Here is a 20,033-nt window from a genome sequence, read left to right on the forward strand (position 1 = left end):
TGTCACATGTATGTTTTCCCCTATATTTCTACGATGTATTTGAAATTAGCTTACGGGCATGAACTTGCAATAAAACTTTCATTATTTCCCATTACGGTTATAGCAGAGAAGCTTGAAATGTAATACTTTGTATGAGAACATGTTGTAATGCCTCAGGACTTGTTTTGAAACTGATTACGGGCAATCATTATCATATTGAGTAGTGTTGGTCAAAGGCCGACTGCGTGGGTCTGGAGAGGTTTGCAAATCAGCAAGAACCTTCGATGTGGGCACTGACGAGGTCAGGCTTGCTTCCACCTTAATTTGCCTGCCACAATATCGCCGGAGGAAATGATCTTCAGGGGCGAGAGGGCCACAGCACTGCCAATTAAGAATGGCAGAATTAGCGGTCTCGTAGACAATAGGGCGAAGAGAGAGGGCAATGGGAGTGTCTCTGCTTCGATAACTGGCTCACAGATATTGATTTATCACGACGTGCATGTATGCGAACGTTTGATAAAAACGTTTCTTTTACCAAATGACTTCTTCAGCGATTGCCGTGTGTTCGAATTCTTCGAGAAAGTGCGCATCGAGAAGATTGCGACTGAAAAGTCATGATCCAATAGTAACTGTCACTTGGTCGGCTACAATACTACTCCAACACTTAACATTGATAGAGTAGGACAATTTACATATTGCAGCAGCAACCTTGGTCTAATTTGATTTGCCGAATCCCAATGATTTTATCCACAAAGAAAATTAAGGCAGACATGGCTAAATTACATAAATTCCAAATAAATTATGTTTTTCATCGAAGGTCAATCGCAAATGATGATCAAATCAAGACGGGCAGAAAGTCTATAGCATAACAGATTATCCACCTTATTAAGATCCATTGCACGTTTAGCTGTCAGGAAATGAAATCTGCTCTGCGAAATTATTCTCATAACAGAAATGACAGGCCTACCGCAAACGTTTGTACGGAGGAACTTCATTAAATTGATACTTCCGTAAATAGACGCCAGATTTATTGAGGGGGAAAAGGCAAACAAGGATGTTAATAAAGAAACTTAATAAACACATAATTTCATTCGGCAGTTTTTGCAAGTTTCAAGTTTTGGGAAAGTGGCGTATGTCTTCTCAAACATTAGTATGACGTAACGTTATAACGTAGTCTTTGACAGAACTATTTATATGTTGATTGTATGAGTCAATTCGTTGATTAGATTAAGGCTATGGGTGGCTTGTGATTTCTTAAAGAGTTGGAAATCGTATGTGCGGCAGATCTATTTGCAGTCGAGTGCAGAAAATGTTGACGTCCAACTATGGGTAAAAGTTGCCCCGTCGTTTCTCACGAGAGTTCGTGTTCTGTTATTCATCGATCACGGGCGCAACAGGTCGGCCGGTTGATTCCTAAAGATTATTCCGTCCCCAATGACACCTCAGCACCTTTCCAAACGCACAGACCTCCCAGGAATTACCTGCAGGTATCCGGGAGACCCCGAATCGGCTGATGGGTCACGGCTCCTCATTCCCGGAAGACGAGGTGACAATTACTGGCAATCCGCACCATGAAGGTCTGTCAATTCGCGGACCAATCACCGTCATTGTGAATAGCCAGAGGAGCAAACTGATATGTAACACATGTGCCAGGTGGGCACGATGGAATGCGGTCTCTCGTTGTTATAACCACACACAGGTTTGAAAAGGTTGCAAATGTTCTCGGTGATGATATTTTACAATGTTGCAAACTTTTGTCTGAGCACAACCTCAAGCTTTATCGTTTTTTGCGAATAGATCATAAACGAAGACCTCCTCTCGGCTAATTTGTAAGCTATGTAGGAAAAGAAAAGAGTTGAGGGTATTTACGTCGATGAAGGTTAGACATCCAGGTTATACGATACGCCAAATAACGTTACTCAAGCCACTTGATATGATTTTGGAAACGGTCAGACGTTTCAAGTAGCATCCACTACTTTTCTTCTGTGACTCTACACAGTTGAGGGTATTGCTTCAGCATATGATACCTTCTTTCTTAGAACATTTAGCGGCACCAAATGATGGCATGTTGAAAAACGATTTCTGTTGTTAATGTGAATGTCATCATGATGGAGCCTCTGAAATGAAAAGGCCTTCAACAGACGTGCTATCCATTAGAAATTGACAGACGTAGTTCGACATACAAAAACACCTGACTAAGAATAACAGCAATTGTAGAACGCTACCTTGTATCCAGGACTTGTTTTATTTAGATCTCCATTAGTGTTTAGTTTTCACAAATCATACACTATCCTTCCTGGAGTCCTGGACTTCATGAAATGGTGGACTCTTCTTGAATTTGGTAAGTGAAACGTTTAGAAATAAGCTGCCTGGCGCCACCATTCTTGGTTTCGTGCTCTTCGAGTATCGACTTACTCCCTCCTATCCCTTTCTACATCCCTGTGACAGCATGGTTGGATATCACATGAAGGCTAGTAAAGCTTACTATTCTCAGTGTTTCTTCAGTCATACTAAAAGCACAGGTGCAGTTTTGCTTCTCCACATAAGTTATCACTTATATTATCATTGTTATTATTATTATCATGGATATTACTTATATTTACGTTATAGCTCATTTCTGTTTCCACCTTTACTTATCATGTTTGATCCGTGGCATATGTTTATATTTTCCCTAAACGTTGTTTTTTCTCTGTTTGTATTATGTGTTTTTGTGGCATTTTGAAAAATGCAATAAAAATTTAATCACTTATAATCCTCTTCTTAATAAAACTCATCATTATAATGTACAGACATTTTGAAATAGATTTGTGAAATTTGATTAAGAGGGTCTTAGTAAAAGACATAGTCTATTACAACATTCTTTGTAAACAGTACATTAATCGTGTTAGTTGAAATTAAGCAACCGTGGGGTCTTTACGCCGGAGGTGCAACGGTAAAGCCATTAGAGCGCCCGAAGGAAGCCAGCTGTTGTTACTTCATAGTTAATGTGCTTTCAGTGTCACGTCATGATGGAGGGGCTGATGTGCCGTGCACATGAACATGTGAACAAGGTCATTCGTTTCCCATTTGAATGATGTGTATGGTTGCATCTTTGTCATTAGTTATGGCCTTCTGAATATCAATTTCTCACGTTATAAGGGGCTTTATAAAGGTTTTGTTCAGCTTTCCGGAGACTTCCTTTTTGATGGAAAGCGACTCTATCGGCCTACCTGTATGTAAAATACAGTCATATTCCAAAGTTTCATGTATGTAAAAGAAAGATGCCAAATTTCTGAAAATGACAGCACGAAAACTACGTAATCGACCTAGAGTCTGTAAAATCAAAAATTTTAAATTTAAAACAATTTGTATACATTACTTGTATAAACTTACCTTTGAAGCTAGGCCTTATTCTTTTGTCATAATTGCAGAGCAAGTCATCCAAAAACGTACTGGGAGACCGCGTGCCTGCTTTTTCCTTTTGTAGTCCAGCTTCTGTGTTTCTATACAAGAAAAGAGAAGACACGCACAGTATAAATGTGTGCATATTTTCTATGTGTACGCTCCAACTTGTCAGGAGTATGAAGCATGATGATGATGATCATATCTGTGTAGTTTGCTTAATTAGCCTCCCCTGTGGTGCTGGAAAAAGAAGATTGTATACATATCATCTATTTCCGGTGAGATATTATGCAATGTTGTCCCATGAGAGTCAAGTGTATGCTACGACCCAGTATAGTGATTTACACAACAGGTATGGTTAGATTCTTGTAGTATGAACCACCAGTGGCTTGCACAGACTGTTGCAATGTAAACTCCGGAAAATTAATGTCGGTTTATCATATATTCGTGAATACTTTACATTGCATTACAGGTTATTCAGTTTGTATATTCATGGATTGAGCACCAATGCCCAAGATGACATTGTCAATTGTTTTTAATACTTAACATTATCTGTTTATCAATCGGAAACTTGAATGTCTAGTTTCCTTTAGAATGATACCTCATTTGTTATGATCACACTGGACTTTGTACATCAAGCACCATGACTGATTTTGTTGGTTAATCGCCCAAAAAAGGGCCAAAATTCACCTGCCAACGTCAGACGCCAGGGGAAATTTGTCACTCTTGTATTTTTTCACTCACTGTGTGTATTGCCAGCTTTGGTGTTCGACCATTGTGTGTAGGATCATGACAAAAAATATATGGTATCATTGTAAAAGGTAGTAAATAAACTTTTCAATGATATACAATTGATGAAAGGAAACAACGGGGAACTGATTGATCAAGTTCATGTTTTTGAACTTCTTATGCTGAGTGTATTTTGTCATGTTCGAGGGCTTTATCAATACAAAGTTATAACTTTTGTGTAGGGGTCCTTCGGTCGGGACAACTGTAAGACATAAATGTAAAGTCAAAACTATGTGTGATAGCGGATCCGGATATAACGTACACTGGGGATACAATAATTCCTCTGCCTCATCCAGAAATAAGGTGCACAGCTCAAATTTCGGGGCAAAATCATATAATGTAAATCTCTTATCAATATCCATCAAATTTGTGTGGCCATTACTTTCCAATCGACTTCCTTTTAAAAATGAGTAGGTAAGTGTCAAGAAAAACAAGGTTGAACTGTGATCAGAGCTGTGTGAGTCGTGTTCGCCATCCCGTGAAATCTACGACGACGTCAAAGCGCTTGGTGAGGAATCTCGTCGTATTTTCAAAAACTCGAATAAAGTGTGTATCTGACTTTCAGCAGAGCAAGTTGACCCGCACACCTCAGGTCGCAGCTCAATTGTCCATGTTTTTCCTTCTCTCTCACCTAACGTTACTGGGTGTTGCCTGCAAACTAATGATCACAATGATTTGATTTTTGGTAGGCATTCATCAAATGCTTTATACTTTATAACTATCCCCCGAAATTTGAGTTGTGTACCTTATTTCTGGGTGAGTCTCGTACGTAAGTAAGAGTTAAGGGATGAACTGAAATATGCCTCCGCGCGTAACGTGCCTCCATCAGCAATGGGTACTGCCTGCCCGACGTACATACACATGTCCGTTGCCTGGGGGGAACCATCTTTCATGCTTATGTTCATCTCTATGTATACGCGGGTAAAATATCAACCAGCAGACTATTGCAGTGGTGTTGGACTATTGTCTTATGTTCTTCGAAGCCCGGATTGGTACATGCATGGCGCCAGTGTTGTCAGTTAGTGCCGGCGAACAAACTCTAATGTACTGCACTCATTTTGATGGCCTTCGACAAATGTGATGAAGCAACATGATGCAAGCATTTTAGATCTTTCTTGTTGGCTTTATTTTGTTGGAATGGCCTTTTCATGCCCCTTTGTGGTTGGGTGCGATGCGTATTTTCAATTCTATCACACCTTCAGGTTAGGTCCTGCAGCTGGCATCTTTCTGACACATCAAATTGCCCTCAAATTCAAGATGGCTAACAGTTGATAAAAATAAACAGTTGTGATAGAAGAGACTCATTTGCGTCAATGTCGGCTGAGTTGATATTTGTACTGCAAATAGTGGATTTTGATCAACAGACCAACCGCCCATCATTCATTTTCATTTAGATCAGTATGCCGCCATCTTGTGTGTTGTACCCTAACATGGTAGTCAGTGTTTGTATTCCAATGCCAGCTTACTGAACGCGCTAGGCACAACGTACCCCATCCATATCGTCAGCCCGCTATCGGTCAACAGTATTACAGCATGACGTATGTGTTGAAAATAGAAAGGAGAATGTTGAATGGATGCACATTCTTCACTATTCTGGCAGCCAAAATGGAGGTGGGCGTCGAATCACTTACGGCGTAGAGATTCAGAGTCATTGCAAGCATCATTTTGTGGGGCCTTTATCACTCTGATGGACGGCGCGTACTTTTCGGGTGACGGCTGTTTCCTACAATCACCAGTTCCACTCTATCGATCATTTTCTACTGCTTTGCAAGCATAAATTGCCTCTCTAAATCACGTCCAGGGACAGGAGTATTGAAATCTAAATGTCGCCCTGAACATGTAAAATGTGGACATAGTTTCGTGAGTCTGTCTTTTATCATCAATGTACGTCCGCACGCGCGCCATGCCGAAAGCGATTGGTCTTTTATTATCCTATCCGAGGGTGATGTGTTTCACTGCTGGATCGGTATAAAAGTCATAAGTCAGCCGTAAGGGATCCTACTTTCTGTTAAGCCTGTGAGATATACGAGATGGGATGGTTTGGAGCAACGCTGAGACTGTGGCGCTCCGTAACTCAGAGGAGGACCGACGACGGGTACGCGAGGTCGAGGGAGTACTGAGAAACAGAGACCAGAGGAGCATCTCAATGGATGCTTCATTTCCACTATTGTTGAAAATGGCGGCTATCTGTTTCCAATCCAAAGGGGTAATGCGTAGTTCCCTATGGGGGATTGCCGACCACATCGTTTGTATATCAGCGTTCGCGTGTGCGATTTGTTCTCAAACCGCAGCGGAGCTGAACCACTCGATACGTCATCAACCCACAGGAAAGGTCCAATGAAAATCCACATACCTTTTGACTTTATGGCTAGTCGTATGGTTACTGCAGTCCTTACGAACTCTGCAAAAAAAGAAATTTTGTGTTGTATGTAATGTTGAACCATCACACAATGATATTTGTACGTAATTGTAATTTCGGCTATTTTAGATGAAATTTCAAAAAGGAAAATATCCGAGAATATCAAAGTGCTGGGAGAGGTAAAAGGAATAATCTAAAAAGATGAATGAATAGATGAGTGGATTTTCTAATTGAATAGTAATGAAAATAATAAAATGGAATCACGATATTGTATCAGCAAAATATTAAGGTATTGCAGTATAGGGCCCAACAGTAGGCATTCGAAATCATATCCATAAGACTCCGCGTCGTGTTAATACCCAAATTTCAACAGAATAGCCATGTATTTAGCAGCTTAAAAGCGGATTTGTAAAGAAATGTTCTTCACACTATAAATAAAGGTTTACACTCGACTCTGAGGGAAATTATGGCCCTGGCGTATCATCCTGCTCTAATCCGTAGAGATACAATGACATTTTAAAGAGGAATGAAGAGCAACTATAAAGGTCATTATTATATTGATTCGACACTTATTGTGATACGAATATTGTTTCGAGAATCCACAGGCGATTAATATGTTTAAAATCAAGAAATAGAATAACCGTTGCAGATTTGCTGTTGTTATATTCTACACCCAAAAGAGTACACGAGTACAAAATGTGAAATGTATCAAAGATATCTGCTGATATAGTTTTCATCCTTATTTTCCATACAATGTTTGTTAAATGTAGATAATATCTTTTTCAGTATTCTAATTTCCCTTTATTTCACATTTCGTTGTTTTATACTGTATATATACCGACTAATAGTAAATTGTTTTACATATGTGCTCACGTCTTCTTTGCATCACATCCAGAAATATATATATATATATATAAATCCAATATTATATAATACGAAAGCGACGCCAAGCAACAGTAAGCACATATGGCTATGAAACGATCAATAAAACTGAAAACGGTTAACTCTGCTCTTTATGTTTTGACCTTTGCTATCAACACAACCGTTCTCTGGAATAACTACATTTTCCATGGGATCTTGACTTCATTAAATTTCACCTTTGTTCCGTGAATGTAATAATGTGCAAATCTAAACGCGTGACCCTGTGCAAGTCTTTGTTTCTAACAGCCCGAGTCGGTTTAAGTATGGTATAATAACATGACACCAGACAATAATCATCACACATTAACCATACAGAGTATCGTTACGAGTGACCTTTAGCATGTGTAATGGCTGTATCAGCATCATTGTGACTAAAGCAAAGAAACGCGTTGACTGGAACTTATTTCTTTTGGCTGATTTTCCTTGACCCGCAAATAATACAAGGTCCTTTGCACTGTTTGGTGAGTCAAAATCATCTAGATTTCAGCAGGAGAAGATCCATAACCAACGTTCAATATTGTAATGATAGTGAGCCACCTGTCTGTGGTATGGGGTCAGATAGGGACGCCGCGAGCTTTCCCTCGGCGAAAGAACTCGTTGGAAATCGATATCCGAACGTTATCAACGCTGAATATGATTAGGTGAAAATATCAAAAGGCCAAGACTAACATTGTGAGTGCTTTAGTCTCTAGGCCGAGGAAGATGCATTGTTTACGGGTATCTTTTTTCTTGAGAAGCTGTGATTTTAGATATTTTCTCCCACGACGTTTTTATCAACAACTAGAGGTAACTTGTTGAGCTGGATATAACATAGCTTGCATATTCCCATGTTTTGTTTTTCTGTGAATTTTTCTATGTATGTTTAAAGAATGGGAAAGGTCAATGTAGGGAAGAGTGTATTCCGAAGTTCAAGACATAACAAGAACATATCCATACAAAGTACAAATTCCAATAAACTAACTATCAGTGAAGCTTATTTCATGCCATGCATGAATATATCAATGGCCATGGGCATGTTTAAAAATGCGACTTCAATTTAGGGACCGAACAAGAGAACTACCTGAAATGGTGGAATCAAGTTTTATTTCAGTGAAGTTCATCACTTCAATGAAGTCAGACATTTGACATTTGTATGTTCTATGTGCGGCCGGTGGGATCGATACATACCACACAACTTTACAAAGTAGAAAAGCCATAGCCTCAACTTAATACATGGCTGTTCGTGCGCAACATCGAGCAATATCGACAAGGTAAATGAGATTTTTCGACTCTTACGCAATGAGGAAGTTCAGGATCATTTAACTAACTGTTTTAGCTGTTCACGCCTTAAGTCTATTACCTATTCTTGGAACACGGCTTCTGATACCTGCACGTCAGCACATATAGAGGAAAGCAAGCCTAACCGCCGCGTCTGTCTCAATAAATCGTTGACTTGAGCGCCGATGCTTCCGCGTCGTTAGGAGAACAATCTTATCGACGATGACGACAAAATAAAATGCCATGATTTTGTAAGTTCTGGTATCATAAAGAATATTTCTTAAGATGTAAGGCAAAATAAGTTTAGTCGTAAATACTATCCTTCATATATGTCTACAACAGGAAAGTATTTAAGACCAGTATTTTTTATGCCTTCAGCAGTTGGTAGAAAACGGTGTGTGTGTTCAACTACCATATAGTTTTTTCGGAATTTTAAATAAATTCAAACTTCAAATACCGAATATGAACGTTAGATATCCAGGTAATAAGATACGCCAAATGACAGTTACTCAAGCAACTGTATAGAATTTAGAAAATTCAAAATTTCATCCAGTCGCTTGAGTAACTGTCATTTGGCCTTTTTATTACCTGGATGTCTAACCTTCATCAACGTTGCAAATACCATTCCTCGCAAATGCAGCTATATACAAGGTAGCCAATTTTCAAATTACAAAATTAGGAGACTTTCTCTTCGTCATAAACTACATTATCTGACACTAATTCCCAATTGTTAGTCGATGATAGGATAAAGATATGGTCAATTTCCCACACAATGACTACTCGCTACAACCCCAACCTTAATCAGGTGCAATGTGGGGTGAAGCGGTCATGTACCTTGTAGACGTTTACTTCTGTAACATTACCTTATTTAGACCTCAGCCAAACAGAGGATAGGTATCTGTGAAACACATGCACCAATGGTTGTGCCTCACTTACTTATGAAACGGCTTCAAGTGTTTTGTTAACTCTGATTGGTTGGTTATTTGATAAGTTTAATTATTGTAAAAATGGATTTGTCATTTGGACGTGATTTCTAGAAACAACCAGGGGAAGGTACCATTGTGGTCCTGGTCAATATTAGGACGGCTGTTGGTTTAATGATTATCAATAATTAGGGAGGATATCTAACGATTTCTACTGTACAATATAGAACGAAATAGAGAACATACGAATTAGTTTCACAAACTTGGTATTCACCTTGGAAGGTATATTTGCCGCCATTTAAAATTTACATTTTATCAACATTATAGCTTCTACATAATGAAGGATGGAAGATTAGTATCATAGACATAGTGAGCAATGTATTTTTTCTTCTAAATTTACGCATAACCCCTCTCTTTTGAGTACATGAACACTGCAACTACAGACCAGAATATATCTTTAGTACGTTTGCCAGCCACATATATGAAAACTCATCTGGTTGTATATAGTATATTGCTCTTTGATGTAAGAAGTGAGATGTAGATCCTCTGTATAAACTATGTGTAGCCCGTTTAATGTTCTACTTGATATCATCATGTTTTCAATTAAAATTGTGTATGCTAAGAAAATTGAACAGGCATGTAAAAATGATTGGGGGTCTGAGCTAAACAAAGAAGTATGCGAAAGAACACAGATATGGCTTGAGTTAAGTTTGAAGAACGTACACAGTGGCTGATAGCATCCTTTTATATTTGAAATGGAACACGAATGTTAGAATTAAAGGGCACGCCACTACTCTGTATTCCACAAAGATACGTTCACGCTGCCGGCTTGCACGGATTCTTCTCGTGTATATGGGATTTGTTTGGCCCTTCAGCTTCTTATTAGTGAGGGCCGGGGTTGGCAGGGAGCAAATTCTGTACTGCTGGAGATAACAAGAAGGGCTATTCAGTACCACGCAGCAATGAGTGGGAGAAAAATCAGCACACGGACGGAATCTTAAACAACTCCACGTTGTCTGTAATTGCGACATCAAAGACGTAATTGGTTTTGCTGGAATTGTAGGATCGGGCGATGTCAATGATGTTGTGCGCGTGTGACATGTGCGCCAAATGTTTGGTAATTCCATATTTCTATACGAAACATGAGAAATGGTTGTCATTAATATGGTGGGATTCTAGGAATCTACATGAATCTTCGCACTATCGCGATCAAAATGAAGTATTCATTCAAATTCATAAGTTTGCAGAAATGGCAACACTTTTTAATATGAATAACAGGAAATGCTATTACAATAGCACTCAACTTCTCTGTATTACATGTAAGTTTAGCATTTTGAATCTCTGCCAAACAAAAAGTCACATAGGTTATTACCAACCTAAAAGCAGGAGATTGTTTAGAGCTTTCATATTGGGCATAGAATTTTTATATGCAGAAGGCATTGCAGTGCGAAGGACGGCGAATAAGCAATATTTTACACAGTAATCGGATTCCACGATACAGGTTGAATATATGTATAATGTAGATATTCTGTGATTTATATGATGGTTAGGTGATATCACCAGTATGACCTATTTATTTAATGTTGCATGAAAACCGTTTATCTATAAAAATGATCAAAATACTCTGGACATTGCCCCTGATAGCTGTACTTCGTCTTTTTCAGAATATATTATTTGGAAGTCGTAATATATTTTATTGATATGAAAGAGTTTTCTGTCGATGTTTGATGATCTTCATTCTTTTTTGTCACGTTTTGTTAGGCTCTAAGTCTGTTTTGTTTGAGCATTTGCAATGTATAGAAATTGTAACTCGTTATATACTATTAGTAGGCATGGTCTTTCTTGCTTGTGATAGGCATGTAATTTAAACATTAACCGAGGAGCGATTTGGTATTTTTACTACTATGTATTTTAGTGCGCAGCAAACAATCAAACAAATATGCCTGAAGTTAATGATTGTAATGTGAAATAGACATCATATAAGCCCCCGTTTAAGAAATGGCCTTCAACCTGTTGTTAAATTAGAGAATTTCCACGATGATTTACATTTTATCAGCATACAAACTGATACCACATAAACCATTACTACATGCAAGTTTTGATAGACTAAGAACTTTGTATAAAAAGTTTGACTTTTATACGTCAGTTTCATGTAATTCCGTGCTTTCCATAAGCAAGTCGTGGGAAATAGACACGACATCCATGGCTTATGGAGATGGCACATGTTGATTTTCTGTGGTTATGTTATGTTGCGTCGTTGAAAAGATGATATTCTGTTTTTACGATTCCTAAACCTAAAATACTGTTTCTGGTACATAATCCATATAGTTTAGATAAAGAGGTACAGTATGATATAGTTTGGAGAAGAAATAGTCATTCAATGATTCATGTACATTGCATTCATGAGGGCTATACATTGTGACAGTTTGGAGAAGTAGTTTTGTGCAGCAAAGATTATGTCGCATGCCATCAATAGACTGTAACGCAGTAGCTGTGGAGTTTTATGCCGCTATTGGTACAGAATTAGGTGATAAGACCCAGTGAAATAGCCGTTCTAACCGTTCATTCATGTTACAACTTTTCTAATATGTATTCCTCACACAGTGAAGATGTGATACAAATCCGTCTAATCTTTCAGACTATATATATTCTAGCGTATCAAATTTTGTAACTACACCCAATGAAGTTATAAAAGTGAATACAGCTACAATTCATGCATAACTTTGCTAATACGGTTAAAGTTGTGTGTATTTTCTGCAAGTCTTCCGACTACGAAATGAATTTCAACATGTGTCTATGATTTTTCGTAACAGTTTTTCAATATTTTATATTGCAAACTTGTTTGTTTGTTTGTTTTATTGGGATATCCATTAGTGTTAAAGTTTTGACAAGTCTTACGCTATTCTTCCTGGAGTCCATCAGTTGGTAGTTTTAGCAGTTGGAGGAAAAGGGAACAGTTCACTGCACTTAGTTTTAACAGTGGGAACAAACATCACTGTCTCAAATGTTAGTGATAAAACATTCGCGATGATGAAATTTTAGCGGTTGACTAGTGACCTTTTAATTAGCTAGAATTAAGTTACAGTTAACAAATCAAGAATCATAGTCTGACGAATGTTAGACATAATGAATAGCCTCTAATGTCAACAAAATAGTTCAATATGTTGATTTGATACTACTACTATGATAACGCATGCGCAGACGGGATGCTCACAAACTACTCAAGCAGCAAGAGTGCAATTCACATATATCTGAAGAAAGCATCGCCAACTTTCAATGGAACAGCATCAGACTTCAAACATAGCAGGACGTTCTCTTCATACAGTGCTCATTCGATTGACCTTTTTCTTACCCCCAGGCTCATGACATTTACTGCCACCGCCTGTCCGCTACAGATAAAGCCCCGTAGATACCAATGCGTCAGTTCGCATGGTGGGCAACACATATTTGGCTCAACACCAAGAGAGGTCTTAAAATTTCCGTTGAAAATGGAAAAGAAAAACAACTGCAGACACTGACGGCCAACACCGTAGTTGGGGGAGTCATATTTATATTCTACTTCTACGGGAGAGCGGTGACGTTCTTATATGTCATGTACATGAGTTAGTGCACGGATAGATTCACCCCAAACAACTGTTTATTTTTGTAGCAATCAATATTTGTTCGTATTTACAAAACAAACAAACAAGCAACCTACGCTATCCTTAACACAACCCGTTTCGATACCCATCGCAATCGTATAAAGCTTTAAGCCAATTTTGTACGGGACTAATTTTGAGTTCTTGTTAGATTCAGGCAGTTGAACCGACGCAGGTGCAAAGATCTCATTATAAACCTAAAAAGAAAATGCACGCTAGCTGCATTAAAAGGAGCCTGGAAGGGATTATGTTATATCACGGTGCCGAGCTAATTCCGCAACAGTACAACGAATTGAAGTCGTGGTATGATATAGAAGTCTTTCTCGACGTAATGGATAGGGTTTTCTAAAGGGAACAGCCATCGATGGCAGATCAGGCCCCAGGCACTCAAACATTTCAACTTGGGGTCGCGACCTTTCACATTCGAAGCATGAAGGAGCTGTCGGCTACACTGGCCAATATCATCTTCTATCTCGATCATAATGAAAGAGTTACACAGACATATATCCCTGGCGTTTCTGGACCCATCTTTGATCTCTCGCAAGAAGATAAAAGGAAGAGCACTCTATGGAAAACACAAATCTTCTACCATTAAAGTGAGTTGCACACTCGCAAATGCTACCGTGGTGGGTTTCGACTCACACTGCCCTTCTAACAGAAATTCCGTGTAACAGCGTCTTCATGGACGTCAATCCAAATGCGGTCATCGACTAATCGAACCTGCACGTTTACGTTACGTAATGGTTTGGTGTCTTCTTATCAACTTCAGGTGGACATCTTGATAGCTACTCGATATCTTGAATATATATTCCTAACATACAGTTGTTCAATATGTAGTTACACAAAGTTACAATTACCCATTCCACATATTAACCTTATTACATTGTAATGTAATATCATGTAATAAAATGGGTTTTGATGCACATCTGGTCGACCGCTATAGAAAAAAAGTAAATGTCAAAACATAAATGCGGTTACATGTTTCTTATCCATTAAAATTATGACGAGATATTATGAGTATAGGAGCGCATCCTTTGCAAACATTACAGAGTCCCCTAACCCCATAATATGTTTTATACATTGACGTTTTGACAATGATGTATCACTTGCGTTTTATGTACATAATCCTTACCCGAATTCGATAAATGGTTACCACTCTCCCTGATATTTAATTGAGAATAATGGATGGGACGTTCCTCTATTGATCTGTGACAGACGTCTAACATGGATGTAACGAGGATGTAATGAGGGGGGAATATTTGCATATTTGTTCATGAAACCGGGAAAAAATCCACCACCATCGGAATTCTAAGATGGCGGCCGGGTTAAAGAACTGGTATTATATGTAGACTGAAGTTTGGAACTAAACATATATAGAACTTCCGAAATGATCCAAAATGTCGTCAGATCTTTCCGGTCTCCGTAATCGTCAAAAAGGAAGGTTTTCGTGGCAAAAAAGTCGTGACATACGGTAACATGTTCTTAGTAAAATGTTGTATTTTCAATAAGCTGTATCATTTTCGTCATCCTCCTCATCGTTATAAGGATGTATAGGATTGGTTGCAAAGCAGTATAACATCTCATTAATTTGACTCTAAATAAAGGTATTAGTATCTAAGTCTGATCCTCACAACATCAACAGAAGGAGTATTTTTTACCTTTCATAATTCTGTTCTTATATGAAAAAAATCAAAACAGGTTAACTCAAATACGTAATACCCACAGCCATCGACTTAATATGCTTTATCTTTTAATATGTCCGAGGAGAAGAGAGAGGAAAGTGAGGGCTGCGAAAGATTCGTCATGCCTTGTAGCGAAGTACGGGTGATGCGCCGAATGCATTTCGGCTAACGGGTAGTTGTGTTGATTTAATCTACCTGCAATATTGCACTACAATGAAGCACCGAGGGGGACGGGGCAGTGACATTCAGTCCGGTTTTCCATCCTATCAGTTCGTAATTGACGTAGCTTTTTTATAGTTAAGGCCTTTATCTTGAATGGTGCATTTTCGTTAATGTAAAAATATTAATGTACGAGGATGTGAGGAGATGGTGGCTTTTGGCTTACTAACATCTACATTGAATATTTTTTGCATTTTTCTGCCTCGAAGCTACACAGATAAGTATCCCGGATGAAGCTCCTGTCTCTCAATCTTCCATCCTAGTAACTTCCTCCAGGCTACGTTCTTTAATAAATCGGAGCAAGACCATTAGGGGATTCCTTATTGGCGACATTTGAATGCCGATGAATTCCAAATGTTTCGTGCCGGAGGATCCATATATCTCTCCTTACGACCGTCCTAGGGAGAGCTCTCAGGCTTGGTGAGAATTTTTCACCGGGGCTCCTGCTGTCAGGTAACCGTCCCCGGGGGCACAACTACCGTGCTAACACTGCATCTGCCCGCCTCTCTATCTCCCGTAGATTCATGATAGGGGATCTACATTCCGATTTGATATTAATGCAGTGCAACGTAAAGGTATCCATCTAGATGATATGAATTACATCGGATTTAGGTCCGGCCTTCTAAGGTGGAGTGTCTCTTCAGCTAGCCAAGCCTCCTGGTGATCAACTGCCCTATCCGTCTCCATCTTTTCTAAACATTGATTTCAAAATCATCGGGGGGCTAGACGAGAATACTATCTTTGGGACACAATGACGTCATCGATTGTAAGGTAGAATAGACGAGTAGTATAGCCTTTCAAACGTAGTAATTAGCAACTATTGTTTCATACTCTCTGTAGCCGGTAGTTGTAAACACAGCATCAAATTTACATTATAACCTTGTATTCAATACAATCACTCTATGTCTAAAAATCTACCTTTTGTGGTGAAGGAATCATTTTTCTCATTGTGTGGTAAACAAGGGAAGCTCAATGCCGTGCTACTAATTAAACAACGATTATCCCAGGCAAATATGGACATGCAGACAGTCTCAAAGATATCTGGACAACGAAATGGAACATTCATTTGCATAGCTTGAGGACGAAATTCTGAACAACAAGGGATAAATAATTGTTATATAGTGGGCGTCTAAAATACCCCACTGACCAAAAGAATTGGTGGACAAGAGGGTGTTTGAAGAGTCCCTCCTCTCTCGGCGACACGTTTGGGAAATCATATAGCTCTTCATTTACTACATGCATAGCGGGGTGCCTGGTCAAGAACCGGTATAGCTGCGGCTTGACTATAGGTGGACAATTTGATTAAGTTATGAATAGACTACGGACAAATTGACAAGAATAGGCACAGAGAAGGATAGGAATGAGTTTTGACAGATAACCCGACTGGTCGATGATTGCGGTAGTTCTATCATAATCAGCAGACACTAGAGGTAAACCAATGGAAGAAATCATGTTGTTCGAGTGGTCGAGCACTGAAACAAGGTTAACGTTGAGGGAGGAACGAAGATGTGGACCATTGCTACAAACCAAGCCTCAAAACGTCAACAACGCAACCTTACGTTACGGAAATGGCTGCCGTTTGACAGAGATTTGTGCGATGGAATTCTTCTTCAAGACATTATTCCATCGCCAACAGTCATGAACTTTCGACACCTCTATCATACAGCGGCAGTTGGACAGAGTTCATGCAGGGACAGCGCCAGTGCGATTTCCATGCTTCCTCGGTACATCGCCCGGTACATCTGTAAAGGAAGGCTGGCATCCTCCAACAGTTCATTGTCACTGGCCGATATCAACGTCGAAGACCTCGGCCCCACCGGTGACTGGAATATCTAGATTAATGATGATAGCGGGTATCACGATGTGGTATACTCAATTTGGTGCCGTTTCGGAGGGCCCACTGGGTGCAGCCATTACAGCGCGTTCTTCTTCCTTCAACGTCAAGGCAGCCAATTGGGATTTCGATAAAAATGGCTTGACTACAATGTCGTAATAAACATCCCGCGAGATCAAGTGCGTTACTCCGGGCTCAATGGAGAATTGAGCACTTTGCCTGTCATTACCAATAAGTCTTTGTGGCAAAGTTTTCACGTTCTCATTTAGGGTTCATATCTCTCTGGGGGGGACATGTAGTAGACATAATTCAAAGTCGGGCAGGCGAGAAATGGGGTGTAATGGGCTATACCCTGTACAAAAGATTGCCTTAAATTTAGAGAAACAAAATGTAATGGAACCATATCGTTAAGTTTCAAATGCTGGGCGGGATTTCTATGGGTACATGGCCGGCATTTGAGCACAAGAATCTCCTAATGAAATAATCGGTATCAAGGCGTAGGGAACAGTTAATAAAGGGTCAATATTTAAGGACAGTTGGCGTATTTTTGACTTTTTGTCGATATGGAACTGCCTTTATACTGGATATCTAAGAAAGAAATCGAAGTTTAGACACAAGAGCGAAGCTCTTTACAGGCGTTGTGCGGCTCATAAAGGGATTCTGGCATGTGATGAATTGTATCTAATGACGTAGGTTGATAGAGATGGTAAAATCCGACCGTCATGTCTATCTTTCATGAATAACATAATGGCCAATTGTAAATAATGACAACTAGAGGCTACGTTGTCCAAGACGGCCGTATCCGACGCTAAGCTTTACTGTAGCCATATTGTCTGTAAACACCGGTGCGTTTCCCTCAAGGTTTTCGTCCTAGATCTGTCAAGTATTCCACCCACGTTCGAGACGCTAACATCCTATACTTCGGATTCACATTGTAGTCAGCAGGGAAACCGTTCTTTCCGAATAAGCATTACAGACACAAAGAAAAGAATTGATTGAAAACGCGGGTGGTGTATCGCGGTCAATATGATTCTCGACTTCTATCAATTTGATGATAATGCTTGACGTTAACAACGGTGGAATGAAGAAAATTGCTACTCGAAGTTCAATACCATGAACTGAGGAGTAAATTGTTGAAAAACAGGGTGACAGTGACTCCCAATACAGTGGATAAATACAATTCCGTATGAAAACAAAGATGGCTAACCGTTTGGTAAAGTTTTTTTCGACTTACCCTTCTACAAAGGTCCGCCCGAGAAGGAAGCTTGTGAGAGTCGCTGTGTAAATGCACAGTATCCACGTCGCCATATTTCATGATGGGTGTCTCATCCTCAGCATCCTGCTCGGTTCTACATTGTTAGAGATGAGGGAAAATGTGGGCAAACGGACCGTGGCTTCTTCTCCCGCCGTACAGTCATCTTCAGTGTCCTGTGGGATGAATGAAGAGGGCACTGATGCTGCATTGCAGTAAATACATAGACCTAATGACGCATTTTATAACCAACAGGACGGAGCAGCGGCACTCGCTATTGCAGCATTATCAGTAGCTCCTGTTGAGATGATGTATTATTTATCAGGTACTGCACAGAGACAGGGAAGTGCGCCAGGCAATCTAGAAAGACAAAATTCTTTCTAACCTTAGAAGATCTAAAGAACTCTGCCTTGGTCATTTGCAGTTCATGGTGGCAAGGGGCCGACAATCAGTGCCTCTGCTCGCTAAACCCTTATACTGCAGTATTTATTCCCGATCGATTAGAACTAGTCTGGTACACGCCAGCCAATTTAAAAATGTCGGTACAATCGAAGTCCAACAGCCATCTGTTACACGAATTGTAAGCTGCTCGTAGACACCTTTGCAGGCAATTAGGAAACTACATATGTCCTCGTTGTGTACCCGGTCTACCCCTCTCGTTCCACCGTCGCGTTCCAATGCAGGAGCCGCATTACTCTCACCGACTTACACCTTCATCCACAGCTTACCTGAGCCGCCAGGTCCTTCGAAACTTGGAGTTCGTTCCATTAACTCATGCAAGATTTCTTCCATCTACCGATCCGTGAGTCGTTCGTCATCAACGTGGGACTAGCGTTCACAAGGATGAGGTATGACTACCCGGGCTTTCTGCTGACTGACTGAGTGACGCTGCTTGTCCTGGAAGAGTCCAATCCGAACACAACGGTGCACAGCTCGATCCACGCCGCACTATCAAACGGACAGGAACTGCATGGGCAAGCGGAATCGAAATTAATGTTCAAGCTGCGTTCGCCCAACGTACCAGGGGCAAAGATGGTGCCGCCTAAACATTCAAGGGCGGGCGCACGCGTGTTTTATAAGCGGAGCACCGAATTAGATAGTAATTGGACGTCTCAGAAGTGGCACACGGTCGAAGGTGAAACCCCCATTACGCACGGGAAGGCTCACCCGTCACCAGGGGTTCCGCTTTTGTTTATCATTGACCCTTCTAACCTCCTGCCTATTGCCATTACTACCTAGTATTAGGTACGGCATTAGGCACCGTAAAAGGGAGAAATTACGGCATCCTATGGCTTAATAGCCGCCGTCGCATGAGTAAATGCTAATGACCGCTCTGACATGAAGCAATTACCAAATAATAGCACGATTCAATATCTCTCCTGTCTTTTCTCTAATTTGCATACCACGGGTTCCCGATCTTGTAAAATTGCGGTATTGTTATGCCAACTCAATCCTGGAGCGAAAATGTAATAACTACTGATAAAAGCGTTTGATTGTGAAATTCCCTTTGTCAATTAATTGAATTATGCCAGATGCTTTCATCCTTGGGTCGGGACGGTCTAGCTACTTACGTATTGTGCACTTTGACGTGCTATAGTATTCCATAGGGAGAGGTAAGTTCAATTATGCTTATCCTTTGCCTATAACGTATACTTTTGCCTTAAGCCCGTTTTATTAGTGCAAGCTACAATATTACCTTATCCAACCCGCTCCTTGTATAGAATAATCACATGATGGAGCAATTGAAAATAGTCGGAGGTTACCGGACAATTTAGCATTTGCCTTTTTACCTACACGGC

The 20,033-nt window shown here is 39.9% G+C and overlaps 1 protein-coding gene across 4 annotated transcripts in view; it reads right to left on the minus strand.

Moving 5' to 3' along the window:
• LOC136443244 (glycine receptor subunit alpha-2-like) overlaps positions 1 to 20,033 on the minus strand; it is a 71,484-nt gene that overhangs the window by 20,188 nt on the left and 31,263 nt on the right. For 2 of the 4 annotated variants that reach the window (XM_066440406.1, XM_066440409.1), the window contains exons 2-5: positions 18,963 to 19,200; positions 18,217 to 18,410; positions 6,503 to 6,550; positions 3,352 to 3,461 (exon numbers count right to left, since the gene is read on the minus strand). In XM_066440406.1, the coding sequence (XP_066296503.1) occupies positions 3,352 to 3,461; positions 6,503 to 6,550; positions 18,217 to 18,290 (232 nt within the window). In that variant the 5' untranslated portion in view covers positions 18,291 to 18,410; positions 18,963 to 19,200. Of the gene's footprint in view, positions 1 to 3,351; positions 3,462 to 6,502; positions 6,551 to 18,216; positions 18,411 to 18,619; positions 18,716 to 18,962; positions 19,201 to 20,033 lie in introns of those variants that run through there. The other 2 variants (XM_066440408.1, XM_066440407.1) reach the window with 2 other exon arrangements.

This window comes from Branchiostoma lanceolatum, chromosome 10, assembly GCF_035083965.1.
Source record: "Branchiostoma lanceolatum isolate klBraLanc5 chromosome 10, klBraLanc5.hap2, whole genome shotgun sequence".
NCBI classification, from domain to species: Eukaryota; Metazoa; Chordata; class Leptocardii; order Amphioxiformes; family Branchiostomatidae; genus Branchiostoma; species Branchiostoma lanceolatum.